At 45.3% G+C, this 16,943-nt stretch overlaps 2 protein-coding genes across 3 annotated transcripts in view; one reads left to right on the forward strand and one right to left on the reverse strand.

Moving 5' to 3' along the window:
• Positions 1–7,371: 7,371 nt before the first annotated feature.
• On the reverse strand, positions 7,372–9,150 carry LOC146545051 (uncharacterized). Its single transcript, XM_085217746.1, has 2 exons — positions 8,005–9,150; positions 7,372–7,802 (listed from the first exon to the last, which is right to left on the reverse strand). The coding sequence occupies exon 1, from the start codon at positions 9,059–9,061 to the stop codon at positions 8,357–8,359; it is 705 nt and encodes a 234-aa protein (XP_085073872.1). The 5' UTR covers positions 9,062–9,150; the 3' UTR covers positions 7,372–7,802; positions 8,005–8,356.
• Positions 8,923–16,943, forward strand: part of PHIP (PHIP subunit of CUL4-Ring ligase complex) — a 106,628-nt gene continuing 98,607 nt past the window's right edge. For both annotated transcript variants that reach the window (XM_085217744.1, XM_085217745.1), the window contains exons 1-4: positions 8,923–9,105; positions 9,195–9,253; positions 9,426–9,455; positions 9,553–9,612. In XM_085217744.1, the coding sequence (XP_085073870.1) occupies positions 9,060–9,105; positions 9,195–9,253; positions 9,426–9,455; positions 9,553–9,612 (195 nt within the window). In that variant the 5' untranslated portion in view covers positions 8,923–9,059. The remainder of the gene's footprint in view (positions 9,106–9,194; positions 9,254–9,425; positions 9,456–9,552; positions 9,613–16,943) is intronic.

The raw sequence follows: 16,943 nt of genomic DNA on the forward strand, positions 1-16,943 counted from the left end.
GCTCCTGCTGAGGTCTGACGATGTGTTTGATCACCACGGCTCTCCTTTGCATCATGCCTCGAGCACCTTACACGGATTCATTGCGAACGACTGCAGCCAGCTGTTCACTGCCTCTGACTGCAGGTAGTCAGCAGTTTGGAACGCTGCAGAAGTTTGAGACCTGCTGTGAATCTCCCTGTTGGCTTAATTTATGTTTACATCCATCTAATGTTACGTTGTTTTCTTTCAACTTTCCAACAGCCGTATGCTTTCTATTTTTCAATTTTCCATTTTCCACATCAGTTCTTCCTTCAGTGATCTTTATTGTAGTCCTGAGAAGCTTTTATGGTCAGTTGTTTGAACCTCAGCTGCCCTGCACCCAGAGCTTTCATGAGACTTCCATCAACTAGAAACAGAAAAATGCAGGTGATTCTAGGCTCTCTACTCATTATGCCATAAGTTTAGGATCCTTGCACCTCAAGTTCTTGCCAGTATTTACAAATCTGTGCCAAGTTATATAGCAGTGTTCTGCTGTATATCATATGCTATATACATTACCATATCACGATACATATAATGATTGGTATCTTTATTAAGTCAAAGGAAAATAAGATCATAAACTCCAAGTACTTATTGTATTAATAACAAGCATTTCACACTTTCATCATAATTTACTGGTCAGAATGATCAGATAATTCATGTGCTGTGTGAACTATACTGAGGTACGTTGGGGTTTTGTTAACAGACTTGCTGGGGTTTAACTCACCTTCTAGAACTTCTGAACATTGGTGTTGGATATGTTCCATATTTTACATACATATCTCGCTAAAATCCAATTTTGATTTTTAGAAGTGAATCACAGTGGCAGTCTTTGGCTTTCAGTTTGTCTCCATGTCAACGAGCTGGCAAGTTAATGATGCAAGGGTGGGGCCCTCCAGCCTAGCTGCTCGCCACATGGGCCCAAGCTGCACCCAGCTCCTCTGCAGACATCTCTGCCATGGCTCAGGACTCAGCTCGGTCAGAGCTATAACCACCAAAGCAGGACAGCATCTGTGCTGTCAGTTTTAACAGTATGAACACGGTCAGAGTATGGCAGTCAGCCCCAGAGTGTGAGCGCTGGTACAATTTGGCTTACTAGCACTGATAAAATTCAAAGCAGAGGGAAGTAGCAGCAAGTACTGCGTACCTGACACTGGAAGCCAAACAGTACTGTCTGTGATTATGCCATGCCCTGCCCTCCTGTGGAGCCTCATGCTGGTGGAGGCACTCAGCAGCCCCTGAACGGCTCTCCTGCAGGGAAAGGAAAAATGTGGGGCTGCCAATGGAACTGCAGGCTGGAAGTACCCCAACAGCCTGCCTCAAAGCTGTACTCATGCTGACAAAACCCCAGGAGAGTGGTGGACCAAGAATCAATATGTCCGTTTCAGCTGGAGGTTTTTCTCATTTTATTTGAGTTTAAATTATTTGGTTTAAGGACCTAAAGAAGCAGGACTTAAGACTGCTAATATGGATTGTTTTCTTTACTACTTAAGAACTTAAGAGAGCTGAGGCACTGCCACGTTTTGAGAATTTAATAGTTGTGAGGTGGGTTTTTTGTTTGTTTCTTTTAAATTAGACTATGTACAGGAATACCTCTTACTGATTTGGGTGGGGATTTTTTTTTTTTTTTTCTTTAAGAACATGGGCTACATTGAAAATCAATTGTATGTAATAACTTAAACGGCACCAGAACTCAGGTGTGTGCAACTGAACTCAGCTGCCTGTGTTGCTCACATTTGTCAGTGAGTTGCCTGCAATCCAAGGAAACAAAAACGTTGGGCTTTAAGACCTGGCTGCAGCGCTTAACCTTCAGCAACCAGAAACACTGAGGCTGGCACCTCAGTCGAAGCCCCTCTGATTTAAAGTTTCTGATTCTAAGCTTTGGGATAAACCAATTCTTTCATAGCTCAGGCATTTACCTGAAGGCCTCAGGGCTGGCAGAGCTTGCTTCCAGCATGCCAAAAGAATGTCCAATTCTTTTAACCTTATTTTTTCCAGTTTTTTAAATAGCTTTATGCTGACTCTGGAGTTTGTTATAGCACTGGTGTTCTCCCCCTGACTGCTTGTTCACCCACTGCTTTCTGATCATCTCTGTTCCATGTTCATCTCATAAATACAATGAATCCAAAGCTCAGAGGCCACCAGCACTCTGAGAAGGATTTTTGGTAGTTGGTTAGTCAACTCTTTTTTGCTTATACAAATTTATCAGAATTCTCTGAAACTTACTACGGGCTGAAATTTAAGCTTTAATCTGAGACGTTAATATAGGTTCTGATGCAATTTTGATTAACAGGATCCAAGTGATCCTTTCTTTGATAGTCAGTGTGCGATGTGCAGTGTCACCTCAATTCCCTGTGAGCAATTCCTACTGCAGTTCAGTGGAAAAGCACACCTTGTTCTTCTCCACCCCCCTGATTTGTATGAATTGTGTTAGATTACACAGGAGAATTTGTGTTTTCTATTTTTATTTCTCAGCTTGCGGGAATCCGATGTTTTTTTATCTAGGAGAAAATAAACTGTGTAAGCCTCAACTTTCATTTCTAATAAATGTCTTACAGATAAAGCTTAAAGCATGACCCAGCTGTTCTGTCAGACCAAACCTGCCTGGCATGCAAACAGCAAAAAAGACAGTATTTCTGGGTGAGGATTTTGGAGAGTCCCAACCCCTCAAATGCTGCCATGCCAGTGTGGTATTTGAGTATTTAACAAGGTGTCTCAAACATCATTTGTATTTACGCAGGAGACTCAATGAATCTCACGCACTCATTTATCTCTGAAGGCACTTTCAAACACATATACAAAAATGCAATACCTCGACTAAATAAATGCATTTCTATCATGGCTGGAGTAATGAACTCCAAAATTAGAAGTGTGTTAAAAAGAAATACCTGTGCATTTCTTTAAGTGCTCGGTCTAGTCATCATAAAACATCTTGTTTCTTTACATTAGTTGATTGAGTTTTAGTATTATTCAGTGCTTTTCTTACAAGGGCCTGCTGAGAAGCAATTAGGAGTAGTGAAACTTGATGCTGAAAGATCAAGTTCAGTTACTTTTTTATTTCATCTCAGAAGCCTGAGCTTTAATAAAACACACACATTCAAAAAGCTGCAGTGTGTAAAAGTTGCAGAGCACACTTCAAGAGACAGTGACCCCAAGTGGGGTGAGAATCCTATAGCAGAGTCTGTAGCATCACTTGTAGATCCCTGAAAGGATTTTCAGGTCCCCAAAGCTGTCCATTCTCGCTTGGGAGCTGCAGAACTGCTTGTCTTACTTGCGAACCTGATGTAAAAAGCGTTTCCAGAGCACACTTACCACACGGACCCCACCAAAATGGCGGCCTGCCCCTCACACAGCAGCTGTGCGATTTTTACCCGCTTGGGTGTGTGGGAAATACCAGTTCAGTTCAAATTCTTCCCCACGTAGGTGAACACAGAAGAGAACAAAATATTAAGAAATGTGGATCCACGGCCCAGGATTTTCTCAGAAGATGTAGCAGTAAGTGGGGATCAGGACCTCAGCGATGTGTGCTTCGAGGATGACTGACAGATCACACACGCTATGCCAAGTTGGCACAGCCAACCAAACCGTTCAATGCTAACAGCATGGAAGTCTTACACTCTAAGTGCAAATATTGGTACTCCTCACGTTACATAGCTGTTATTTTGGGGAAAGCAGATATTTCTACAACATAGAAATAAAAACACGGCACGGCTCTAAATGAAATCAAACCACATTTGAAGGGAAGACTTGGGAGAAATGAAGCATCTCCTCAGCGCCAGCAACGCAGCGATGCAGGGGTGGATCAGACTAATGACCCTTCCTTCCACATTCTGCTATCACGGGGTGTTCCTACCTCTAAGTGTCAGCTCTTCGGACTGCTAAAATCTCTGCCCTGGTGATTCTGAGGCAAAAGTGAAGTCAAGACGGCTACATTTTGTGATGGGGACAAAGCTGCATTTTTTATTTGAAATTATTTGACTCTTTCAGTTCTTGGACTATGTCCCAGTGTTTACAGAAGACCCTGCTTTTTCTGTAACACAGGCATTTGGCATGCCATGCTATATCTTACCTCCCTCACATTTTTTATTCTTCTTTCTCAGTACTTAATTCCATTTCCCAGAATACTTTTTCTTGATCCTAACTGCTTTCCTCATATACCTCTGAACTGTGATTCTTTGGGGATAAGGTAAGAGTCAACACAGAATTCCAACATAAGGTGTACCATCAGTTTCGTGTTAGAGTTCTAGGGAAAAAAAAAAAAAATCCCATATTCTCAACGGTGAGTACATAATAAATAGAGCAGTCTTTTTAAAAGATTTATGACCAGATATCAAATTTAGCCTGTCTTAGGAGCCCAAGAGGAGCATAACTGACTCACTTCTTCTGACAGATCATTTTAAATGTAACATCACAAAATTTTACTAACATTGATCTTCCACTCTTCTCTGGGTAGATATTTCTCACGGTGTCCTCTGGTTTTATCTATACTGCACTGTGCATATCTGCAAACACTGAAATATTTTCCTTCAGCCTTTCCTGTAATTACAAGTGTATCAGACCATATATCGGATAACAGCATGGCAGAATCTGTTGAGTTATTACATTGATGTTTATCTGTAACAGTCTACTGCATTAACTTTGTGGAAGTTCCACGGCTATACCACTAGAAAGTACAGTAACTGCAACTGGTTTTGAAAGTTTTCTAGGAGTGATCTAAGAAAATAACTGCCAGTATAGAAAGCAACAGTGTAAACACACCTTTCTCCTCCTCCTCATTCGCTTATGAGTATGCCTCCTCTAAAATACACCCCGTGTATTTGTGTTTTGGGAGTCTCACTTAAAAAACAAACAAACAAACCATAATCCTTAAAATTCTGAGAAAACTTTTGAGATGTCATATGAACATGAAACCAAAGATGGCAAAGATCCTAAACTCTCTGTGAAGAGCAGCCCAAGGGCCAACAGTTCAGTCTTTTTTGTTGTAATTGTGCGGATAGTTCGGCAGTGTATTCAGCATAGGAAATTGTTCTGTCAGACTGATTCGGTAACTTTCATCAAAACTCTGTTACAAAATACAGGGGCACAAACTAAATGACTTCCAAAAAATGAGGAAAAAAACCCTTAAACTAGTAGAAGTCCTTTATTCAGTAGGAATTGCATAGGTCTGATTCTTAGTTTCTCTGTATAAGGGACTTTTTTTTGAGTCCATTCAGAGATTTACTAGTCAAAATACAAATGGCATATAGATCTAATTTCAGAAGCTTGGTGGTATAATTTATAATGTATTGTTTATTTTTTATACACAAATGTCATGTAAAAAAACCACAGTGACGTTTTTATAAGTGACTTAGCTTTAGCTCTTCTGCCTGTGGAAGATTACTAATAAACATATTAGAGGTGAACTGATCTGCATACTTTTATAAAACATGAATTTGCCGTTGATGATGGTACTTTGAGTAGTATAGATTTCTAATCCTACGCTGCTTTCCACCATCACAAGAAGAAAATAAAAGGAGAAGTGGCTTATTTTGGGCTGAGTGGGAAGGCATCTACATTCTGTGCCAAGGGTGCACTGGAAAATGTAGAGGATTGAAGCACATGGCTCGGAATTTGGTGCCTGGCATGGGCAGGTCATACCGGCTACACCAGCCGTAAGAAGCTCCCCAGTGGGGCTCAGCCAGGTCACCAATACAGCATGCAGAAAGGATGAATTTCAGGCAGGAGGCATAAACAAGTGAGTATTTAATACCATTTTGATGTGAAGCTATTTTGTTAGATTGTAGGTTATTATTTAAAAGTGCAGAAGGCATTTACTCACAGTAGCACTGTATTTTGGCACAGTTGGTTCTTTCTCAGAAGGAGAATATACACGATAACAACAAAACAAAGTTGGCTGGCTCCATAGTAACATCCCTGTCTTCTCACCCTTGAAAAATTAATGGTTGGCTTCAAGAGTAAGAACCAACACTCACAAAAAAGATGAGCAACTGGTGGTGATCATTCCCACTGGGAGGGAGGGGGAAAGGAGGGGAAATGAAACAAAACAAATCGACCAAGGAAGCTCAGTTAATGCTTTACGTTGATCTCAACCCCCAACCCCCAATATTGTGCTTCAAATATTTAGCTACATTGTCTGGCTTGGCGATTTACAAACCATAAATACTTCCCTTTGTCTATAAAGAAAAGCCCAGATTTCACAAGAAACAGAAAGCCTTTCACATCGAGAGCCACAGCCAGCAAGCAGCGCACTTTCTGGCTACAGCATTATTCAACTACACTGATAAACTAATATGGGGAAAGAAAACGAATTAAAAACAATAACAAACAAGCAAACAAACAAACAAAAAAAACCCTCCACAAAAATCAAGAAGAAATCAAAGATACTACATTCTTATTTCCCAACAGCAAACAGTAATTGAAGGACATTCGCTCTTAACGTATCTGCATTAGGATATTTACACTTACTGAAGGGAAAACAATGAGAATAAAAATTAAAAAAATAAAGAAAAGAGGCCACGGCAGCAAGTACAGGAAATGTAAAAACCTTTGGGGCAGTTCATAAGTGACTCAGTTTTATGTCTCAGCTTTATTAGCAGCAAATTCTAGTAATCTTTCTTTTAACAACATTATTGTAGTGAATGTATGTGAATATTCCCATTTGAAAGTCACAGAATGCTGTAAGACTCTTCGTATCTGCAAAAAGAATACGCAGTGCTATCAGTGTTAAAACAACTAAATTACCAGATTAAAATAATCTGAGATTTTCATTTTTTACTCAAACGATTATTATACCAAAGAAGGAAAAGAATTCCTTTTTTTTTTCCCCCTTAAATAGAGATATTTCAGAGTGAAAACATCTTATTTAAAAACATTAAATCTCAGTGATAAAACAGCAGTGTTGCATTTGTACTTAAGGATAATGCAAGGTGACAAGATCACATGAAAGACGGGGAATTATTTGAAAGCGCAGCACTTGAGACCACAAAAATCAGAGTTGGGGGTATTTTTCTCCATGTAACAAAAGCATCCTCGACAGAATTGCAACAGGCAAAAAAATAAAAATCCCATTAATCCCCCCCAAATTAATGCAGTATTTATTGCTGCTGCAGGAATTCTTACAACCGGCTTCAGCACGTCTCACCAAACAGCTACAACCCCGCATCTTCTCTTGTGGCCAGCGGGGCTTCATGCTGAGCCACAAATAAGCAAGGAAAAAATCAGGTCTCATCAGTAAGAAGCAGCGGGATGTGCGTTTGTGAGAGCTCTCATTAGGTGCCGTCTGTAGGACTGCTGTTGGTTGTGCCTGAGTCAGGGACTGGGATTCCATCTTGGGAGACACTCTAAAACATTAAATCAGAGACAAAACCTTTATTTTAGCATCAAAACATTTCGATTCTGTGGCTGTATTTTGAAACGCATCAAGGAAAGTTACGAGCCACTGCAGAACAGCGAAGCTCAGTAAATCCACAGCAGTTTTCGTCTGCTTTCAGACTCTTTAACTGTTACAAATCCCCTCTTCCTCATCGCGTAGTTGATGCCATACATAAGTGTGGTTTCCCATATGTAAACATCAGGGGAAATTAAAACGTTAATCACAGCATTCGTGCAGCCCTTTGTTGTGAGAGCCACCTCCGAGAGACGTTACCATACGCGTTGCACAGCACTAAGAACGACTCGAGTCACTTCATTTCATCAGCCTTTATTAGATGCCGGATGATCTAATTTTGCCATTTCCATTCGGCCGAAGCGTTTATTTAAAGCGGAGCCCAAAGACAGAACGGGGACTGTTACAAAAGAGGAGACGCGGACATTTTGAGACGCACGAAACGAAGGAAGCTCCGGATACAGCGATCAGAGCCCGCTCGGGGCGGTCCGGCAGCCCCGGGCGCGGAGGCAGGCGGGCGGGCAGGCAGGGCCGCGGCTCGGGCCCGGCGCGCCGCGAAACCATCACCGCGGATGGCTGCGCTTCGCGACAGCCCTACTTACCGTGCTGGGATTACGATCTTCGTCCATTTGTATTTATTTGGCCTTTTTAAATAGAGAGTGACCACGGCCGGGCCTTGATTTATTTGTACCGCTTTCGCCCCGCTTTGGCCCACGCGTGCCCGCAGCCCGCAGTCCCGCGGCGGCTCCGCACGGCCGGCAGTTACCTTACCGAGCGGCGAACCAAGGCGCCACGATCGCTCTGGCGGCGCTTTTGTGCGAGGAGAGCAACGATTAGCAAAATAAATAAATAAATAAAAATAAAAGAAAGAAAAAAAAGAAAAAAAAAGCGAAAAAAAAGATTTTTTTCTTTTTTGTCCGAAAAGCAGCACCAGGAACCGCAGCGTCGCGTCACTTACGCGACCCGAGGCCTCGCGGGGAGCCCGCGGGCGGCAGCAGCAGCAGGGAGAAGGAGGGTCGCGATGCCACCCGCCCCCACCGGGGCCGCGCTGCCCGGGGGCGCCCTGCCCGCTCCGCTCCGCGCTGCGCCACTCCGCTCGGCCACTTCCCGGCTCCCGCTGCCCGCGCGGCCCCGCCTCCCATCGCCGCGCGCCGTATCCCTCCGCGCTCCGGCCGCCCGCCCGCTCGGCGCAGAGAAAGCGGCCTCATCCCGCCCGCCGCCTTCCCGCCCGCCCCGCCTCCGCCGCTCCGACATCTTCTCCCCGCGCGAGCCGACCGGCCCGCCAGTCAACGCGCTCCCCTCGGTGTCGGCGCGGCGGGGCGGGAGCCGCGGGCCGCCCGCCCTCCCTCCCCGGCGCTCCTTCCCCGACCGGGCGGCGGCAGCCGCGTCCGGGGACGCGGGGGGAGGGGCGCTGCGCTGCGGGCGGCGGGGCTGAGGCGGGGGGCGCGGAGCGGAGGAGGAAGGGACTCTTTCTCTGGGCGGAGGGATCGCGCTGGCGGCGGCTGGCGGTGGCGGCGGCGTTGCGGGCGGCCGCGAGTTGTTGTTTCCTCCTCCCGCCGCCGCGCTGCCCGCGGGGCGAATGCCGGAGACGAGGCGCTGCCCGCGGAGCCGGCGGTGACGGGCGCGGCCCCCCCGCACCTCCCGCTTTCCCCTCGCCATGTCCGGGGACGGCGGTGGCAGGCACACGGCGGAGCTGCGAGCGGGTGAGTGCCGGGCGGGAGGGGGAAGAAAGGGCGGGCGGGCGGGCGGTGGGGCCGGGAGCCGCAGCCCTCACCCTGCCCTCTCCCCGCAGAGCTCTACTTCCTCATCGCCCGCTTTCTGGAGGACGGGCCCTGCCAACAAGCGGCTCAGGTAGGGACGCGCGGGCGGGCGGGCGGGCGGATGGCGCCGGGCCTGGCCGGGGAAGGAGGAGGAGGATGGGGGGGGAGCGGTGCGCGCCCACCGCCCCTCTTTCCTTCTTCCTAATTTTTCTCTCCGTTTCCCCCTTCCTTGCTCCCCCGACCCCCTTTTGTTGCTGCCGCAGGTCCTGATCCGAGAAGTGGCGGAGAAAGAGGTAAGCGCGGCCCGCCCCGCCCGCGGCCCCCCCCGCCCCCTCCCTCTGCCTCCCGCCCCCGGCCCGGCCCCGCTCACGCTCTCCGCTCCCCCCGCAGCTGCTGCCCAAGCGCACGGACTGGACGGGCAAGGAGCACCCGCGCAGCTACCAGAACCTGGTAAGGCACCGCCGGGCCGCGGCCGCGCGCTGCGTGCGGGGCTTCGCTGCTTCTCCCTTTTATTTTTCTCCCCTCCCTGAGCTGCCTGCCCGAGAAAAATTGAATTTCCCGCAAAAAGAAGGAGGGGAGGAAAAAAAAAAAAAAAAACAACTTGAAAAAAAAATTCCGAAGTTGTTTCCTTATTATTTTTTTTTTTCCTTTTCCTCCAGATTTTTTTTTATTACTGCATTTATTTGCTTCTGTCTCGCCGATCCCCCCGCGCCCCTCTCTCCCCTCGCGGCTCCGACGGGGCCGAGGGGCGCAGCGCGCGGCCGCACTGCGCGAGGCGCGGAGGCGCCGTGCGGGCACGCAGCGCGGCGCGGCGCGTCACGGGGGCGCGCCGAGGGGCGGGGCTAAGCGGGGTGCGCGCGGCCGGGGCCGCCAGCAGTGCCGCCAGCAGTGCCGCCAGCAGGCGGCGGCGCGCCCCGCGCCCGCGGGCACCGCGCGGACTCACAATGGCTTCGAGCGGCGGCGGCGATCGGCCCGGGCCGCTCCGTGCGCGGTGCCCGTGGTTCCGAGCTGCAGGGCCTGCCGTGTGTGGCAGTGGTGAGCTGCCGAGTTCTTAGAGCAGATGCAAGTTGTTTTGCTGTTGGGTTGCTTGTTTTTTTTGTTTGTTTTTTTTCTAAATCCTTTTCTTACTCTGTGTTTTCATAAAAGGTGAGGGTCTGTGGTAGCAAAGGTACTGCTTGCAGTGCTGTAATTCTTGCTGGTAGTGATAGGCCTGAATCCATCCATCCATCCATCTCTGTTTTCTAGCACACTGTGAGCTGTGTTAGTTGGGAAACTGAACTTAAGGTGTCTGACACGTGCCTGTTAGCAACTTGTTGCCAGTGTTGTTTTCAGTACCACGTTCTAATTCATCCTCTACCTGCGAATGGCATGCACCTGGAAGGTTGAACCCTGCCTGTCCCAGCAGTGCTTCCCTCCAGGCTGCGTGCAGTGGCTCTGAGCTCAGCACTGAGGTGTGGACGACTTTGAGCTCACACCACAGGAAAGAGAACAGTCCCCAATCTGGCCAATAAGCCCTGCTCACGTGTGTGTTGTTCTAGACGCATGTAGGTGAATGCCACAACATGAATCGTGGGCGCTGACTGCACTTGGAACAGTTTTTTTTTTTATTGCGCTGTGGTTTTCTTTTCTAAACTATGAAGTGGGGTTGCCAATGCTTTGTAACACACGTGGGTGTCAAAACATTGATAGCAATTGGTCTGTTGAAAACGTGTTCCTGGATGTAATACTTTCCCATTTTCCTGAGATTAAAGATAATAAAGAAACTCTACCAGGAATTTTAAAATGGTGATACTTATGCGTGATTTCTTAAGCTATTAACAAATATTTTTTTAATTAATTAATTTTTTTTAAGAACGTGTCATCCATTTCAAATAACAATCACACATGACTTGGTAAAACTTGATATGAACTTTTCTCTTAATGTGTTTCGTCTTTCAAAGATTGGAGGTGCAGCTTTGGTATGGGATGGGTTTGGGGTTCTTCTGTATCATCAGCATGTGAGAGATATGTGGACAGAGAAAGCGAGGAAGAAAATTGAAAGGTTGAGCTAAGAAATCTTAATGAAAAATGAGTTCATTCAGACTCTTCTTTCCAGGCATCTTTTTTTGCTGGAATGTAGGTGAATACCTAATCTAGTCAGAATAAGCATGTAAGGATGTCAGGTGTATGTCTTACAATTTGGCCTTGAGTGTGAGTACGTATGTTTGAAAATATGGTAGTGATCAGATCCTTTCTCTTTTCCTGCTCTTTTATTCCTTAGAAAGCTTTCTTCTTCTAGTGTTCAGCATTGATCAGGAAGCCTTCCTGTTCTGCCCTGTCCTACCTTGGAGTTGGGAGAGGGGAGAAAAAGAAGTTGGTTACTTTGCATTTGATACTCTCTTTCCTCATGTTTGCTTTAGCTTCCCTTGTCAAAGTTGTGTGAACTTTGTATCTCTTGATGTTTCAGGAGCAGAAGCGTATTTGCAGGGTGTGGGTTACATTTGATACAAAGAAGTGGTTTTCACAACGTCCAGTTTCATTAAACAAAAGCTTGTTCATCTCTAACCTGAGAATCATTAGCTGAAGTGAGAGGTTTGAACCTCTTTCTTTTTTAATATCCACCTTAAAGATGCTGATCCTTGCTTCTGAAGGAAGCAGACTTTGTCATGTGTTGATGTTACCCTCGGGTACCCTGAACTTGCACTGAACTCTACAGAGGGGTCCGAGAAAAGCTAAGAATCAAAAATACCACTGAATGTAATGCTGTAAAGCCTTTTGCTCTAGAGGGGCGTAAAGGCTCTGTGCAACAGCTGATGGGATTTAAGCCTCAACTCCTGTTTTATTATTTGCAAACGGATGCTACTTATTACAGATGTGTTTATGTGGATCTTGCAGAGCGTATATTTCTCAACGGATGATGCTTCTGGTTTTGTCTCCTTTGTGAAAGCATTTACTTAGGAAATCTTACTAGATGTAACTTTTTAATATTAGACTGAAATTCACAGTCTTTAATATTTCATTGCTGTACCTTAATTGGTGCAAATGATGTTAAACTTGTTAAAATTTTAACCTTGTAAATTACTTTGGTTTTTCTCTTTAGTCAGCAGAAGAAAACTTTGTTTCCTTAGAAGCTAATGCTGTTGCGGGCTTGTAATGCTACAAAAAATACATGAGTTCAGAAAAGCCATTCTGCTATGTTTTGTATTCTGAAGTGGCTTTCTTTCAACTCAAATAGTTCTCTGTTTTTTCCTGCAGTCAGCATTTGGGGGTGAAGCCGTCTGATTCTTGCTCAGAGGCTGTAGGCTGTTACTTCAGAGTGCCAGCTGAGTGTTTGTCTTGTCGCTATTACAGTTTCTGTTTGTGTTGGGACAGAGGCTTTCTGACAGCTGTGTCCTTAGGAGTCTGTTTGCAGGTGACACAGAAGGATGGTGGCAGGACTCTGCAGGTAGGGATGTTTTTTGTTCTCTTCTATCAGTTGTGAAAATTGAGTGAAGCGCTGCTTTTCCTTCAGCTTTGAAGGACTGGGGATTTCTCGTGAGAGGGGATGAAAACTGAGGAGTCAGTAGATCACTGATGCCGAGCCGGGGGAGCAAATTGTTTATAGGCTTTGAAACATTTTTATTAGGGCCTCGGCGCACAAACAAGCCACGGTGCATCATTTGACACCGGGGTAATTGTTGTTTCATGTTCCAGTTCCATGTGGGTGTAGCTGATCTAATTGCGTGCCGTTGCTGAAAGCCGTCCAATTCTGCCGCATCCTTTGTGCGCCCATCCAAGTGTGCGGTCAGTCGGGTAAGGGAGCTGAACTGTCTGAAAAATGAGCAGCACCAGAATGCTTGTGGGATGATTCAGCTCGAGCTCTGCGCTCAGCAGCGCGGGCCTGACACCAACGTCAGGGAGATGGTGAGGGCCTGGGAGTTTGCTGTGGCTGTTCCTTCTGGAGATGGGGTCCTTCAGCCAGCTGAAGGTGCCTCGGGATGTGCTGTGATGATTTGAAGCTACCATACAGGTGTTCTAGGCCTTCTAGGGTGCAAACATGGTACGTATGATCAGAACTACTGCATTAGCTTCATTCTTATTTAAAATACCCACACAACCGTGGTGGTTTTTTTTTTTTTTTTCTCTGTTGAGTTACAATTTCAGTTGTGTCGATGATGGTTGAGGAGGGAGATGGCAGAGAACTCACACCCAGAAGGATGGCAGTGTCGTGGGTTTCCTAGGCAGCGCGGTGTGCTGTGTTGTTCTCAGAAATGTTTGTTACTGTTTTGCTAGCATCTGCCACTTCCTCTTCCCCTGCCCTCAAATGCTAAATGTGATTCAAAGTGAAAATGACTATTTTTAGGCCGTTTCAGTGTTCATTGTATGTAACTCCGTGCACCTTAGCGTGAACAGAAAGAGAGGATCTGTGGGACTGGGACACTGGCATTGTACACTGACACTGAACTTCATTGTTTGTGACACAGCAAAGCGTTTCAGGCAGCAGTATGGTTGCCGTTTAGTAATTGGTTTCTTAATAAGTAACCAAGCACTAAGTGATTCATTTCTTCAGGGAATCCTGTGCTGTGAAGGTATTCAGAGAAATAAGGAGAAAAAAGAAAACTGGCATTGAATCCAACAGCTGCACCATCACCTAGTTCTAGTTATTAACAGTGTTTTGAAGAAGGTCTTGGTATTTTGGAAGGTGATCTGGAAGGCATATAAGTGATGATAAGAAAACCCATGAGATGACAGTGGTCCTTAGCAAGGATTTTGGCTTCATTTTCAGTGCTGCTATTGGACATACGTAAACTTACATGACTTTTAGCTCCACAAGAGGGGCATTGCTGTTGTGTACTTCCACAGCTAAGGACCAAACCACTGCATGGCTAAGTGAGCTCTTCTGCACTTGTTGACTGAGACTGAGGTGTTGAAAGATGGACCCAAGAGAACTGTTAAAATTCCAAAGTTTACCTTCCCTTTGTCTTTTTTTTTTTTTTTAAATTTTCTTTTTTTTCTTAAGGCACACTTCAGAATTATTATTTTTTAAAAGGGAAAAAAACAAAACAAAACATATGCAGTGAGTTGAATACAGGCATATAGTTTACATGCAAGCTCACAGTAATGCATACAGCTGAGTGGTCCACCAGGCTGAAAATGCTGCTACAGTTGTTCCTAACTTACTGTTCAGTGAGCTGCGAACCTGCAGCAGCCTGTTTGCCAAGGCTTGGGGATTTTTATCTGCTCAGATCTCACCTATTAAAAGCACAAAATAGTTGAGTAATAGGTCGTATCTTCTTGGAGTGGGTGGTTTTTCATCAAGGTCTATTTATTTTCTGTAGAGGTTGTGTGTATTAAAATAGTATGCGTTCTGCAGGGGTTACTGACTTGTCTTTTGAGGTCACAAATAATTGGGAAGTGTGTGAGAAACAAAAAACATTTTGGGCTAATTGTGAATTCTCCGCAGAATCACAGAATGGCCAGGGTTGGAAGGCACCTCAAGGATCATGAATCTCCAGCCCTCCCACCACAGGCAGGGCCACCAACCTCCCCATTTACTACTAGACCAGGCTGCCCAGGGCCCCATCCAACCTGGCCTTGAACACCTCCAGGGACAGGGCATCCACAGCCTCTCTGGGCAGCCTGTTCCAGCACCTCACCACTCCCTCTGTGAAGAACTTCCCCTGACATCCAATCTAAATCTTCCCTCTTTCAAATTAAAACGATTTCTCCTTGTCCTGCCGTTATCTATCCTTCCAAAGAATTGATTCCCCTCCTGTTTCTAGGCTCCCTTTAGGTACTGTAATTCTCCAGTTTCTACCTCTGAGTCCCGTTTTCCTTCCAAGCTGCCCCTCTCAGAAATCAAAGCGATCCTGAGAAAAGTAGTTGCACGTTCCTGCAATTCCTAATGTTGTGGTGCTGAGGCAATAGCGAGCGGTACGGGCTATTCGGTTTGATTGATGGTCAGATGTAGTGCAACAATTATTGTAATTCTATTTGGAGCTTGTTTTGGGTAATGTGCTATATAGCAGAATAGTTAAGGCTGGGCTGAATGCTGGTTTTGCTGAGATTGAACTCGCATCTTGAGATCAAGGTAGCTGACTGGCAGATTTTATTGTTGTCCTGCTGTGGAAATGTGTCCTTTGGAAAGATGTACAATGAAACTTATCGTTAAGCATGTTAACTGTTGGAGTGGGGGGAAAGCAGCTGTACTTTGGGGAACGTTTCAGTACGTGCAGCGCTCGGGGGAGAGTCCGGAACGGGGTTATCTTATAGCTGATGTCTGAAAGAGTCAGCGCACGGCTGCGTTGTGCAATGCCCATCTGACTAAGGAGTTAAGTCGTGATGCTGTTGATTCATCCGTTGTGATTCGGATGCTGAATTATTCTGCAGTGTCATGCAGAATGGAAATATGAGCACTTAGGCCTGGTTGGAAGGTAACGGTGCTTTGAGCGTCGGTCGCAGTGGCTGTGTGCAGTGTTCCCCTGCTGTTCTCCTGTCACAAGCGGAGCTGGGGTAGGAGGGTGAGGGGCAAGGCTGAGGGTAATGCTTTGCAATGTCATAGAAAACATTGGTCATACTTAAGATCTGCAATTTTTGCCCTAATAAAATTCAGATTCCTGTTACGGTAATGTTTAAGAAACATGACAGAATAATCACAGAAGTGAGATAGCTCATTATTCTCCTTACAAAAACATGTCTTATGCATTCAGAGTTAAATATTGCAGAAATACTGGTAGGAGGAGGAAAGAAACCAGCTAGGATTTCTTCTAGGTGGGGCTGGCAATAAAAATATCCCTGCTTTTTATTTTCTGTCTGACATCACAATTTCGACATCACATTTTAAGATTTGTGTTTGTAGCCCAGCCTGCTTTTAGCTTAGAGCTGCATGAATTGTAAGTACTTGTACATCTGTCGTGGCTTTTTCCCTGCTTCCACTTTCTCCTTTTGAGATTAAGACGACTTTCCATCATTCTATTGGCTTGTCATGAGCTTTTCTATTTCTGACAAAGCTGTAAAGTATCCTTTTAAAAAGTGATTTAATTTCCTTTTTTGTCACTTAAATCTGACTTCAAAGTCTTTTTTATTTGGTTTCCCTTCTCTCTCTGAGAGCAGTAGGAATATTTGGTGTTGGTTTCGCTTCTATTCATGGTTTACCAGAAAGGGAGAAATCACAGAACTAAGATGAATTTCTGTGTTTAAGCACTTTTTCATTTTGATTTCTACTGTAATGCTAATTGTCACATTAACAAATTAATAGTGTTATAAGGGGATTATTTTCTTTTTCCTGAAGGAGAAGAAAGAAGTTTTCACCCAGAGAAAACTTAATACTCTGTTTTAAATAAATGAAGTTCCTTCATTTGCCTCTTCGTGGAAGGAGAAAAGGGAAGGGAGTGAGTAAATAACAGTTGCAATGAAATGAGATTCTTACCTTTGCAGATTTTGCAATGAAATGAAGCTTACTCTGCTTTTTTCTTAAAAATAAAATTCTTGTGCGTGCCCAATCTCACATATGTAGAGTTTATATACTTTCCACTTACATAGGAAAATAAGAAGCACATGTTGACTGCATTTGGTTCTTGAATTTTTGATAAACTTTCTGGAACTTGCAAACGTTAAATGGGCCCGCGCCACTCATTAGACTTATTATTTTTGTTTTATTTCAGCACACAGCTCACTTGGTGTTGGTTTGTTAATGAGCTGGGTGCAAGTGCTGCTTGGTGGCAAACTGATTGTTAGGGAAATACTGCCCAGAAGCATCGCAGCGCTGCTTGGTGTCGCTGGCTGTTTCCACACACATGGGCTTAGACAAGAAGAGGCTGTAG

This window comes from Meleagris gallopavo, chromosome 2, assembly GCF_905368555.1.
Source record: "Meleagris gallopavo chromosome 2, MGAL_WU_HG_1.1, whole genome shotgun sequence".
Classification (NCBI taxonomy): domain Eukaryota; kingdom Metazoa; phylum Chordata; class Aves; order Galliformes; family Phasianidae; genus Meleagris; species Meleagris gallopavo.

Coding starts and splice junctions, on each gene's coding strand:
- LOC146545051 (XM_085217746.1), bottom strand. CDS start 9,061: ATGGCGAGGGGAAAGCGGGAGGTGCGGGGGGGCCGCGCCCGTCACCGC.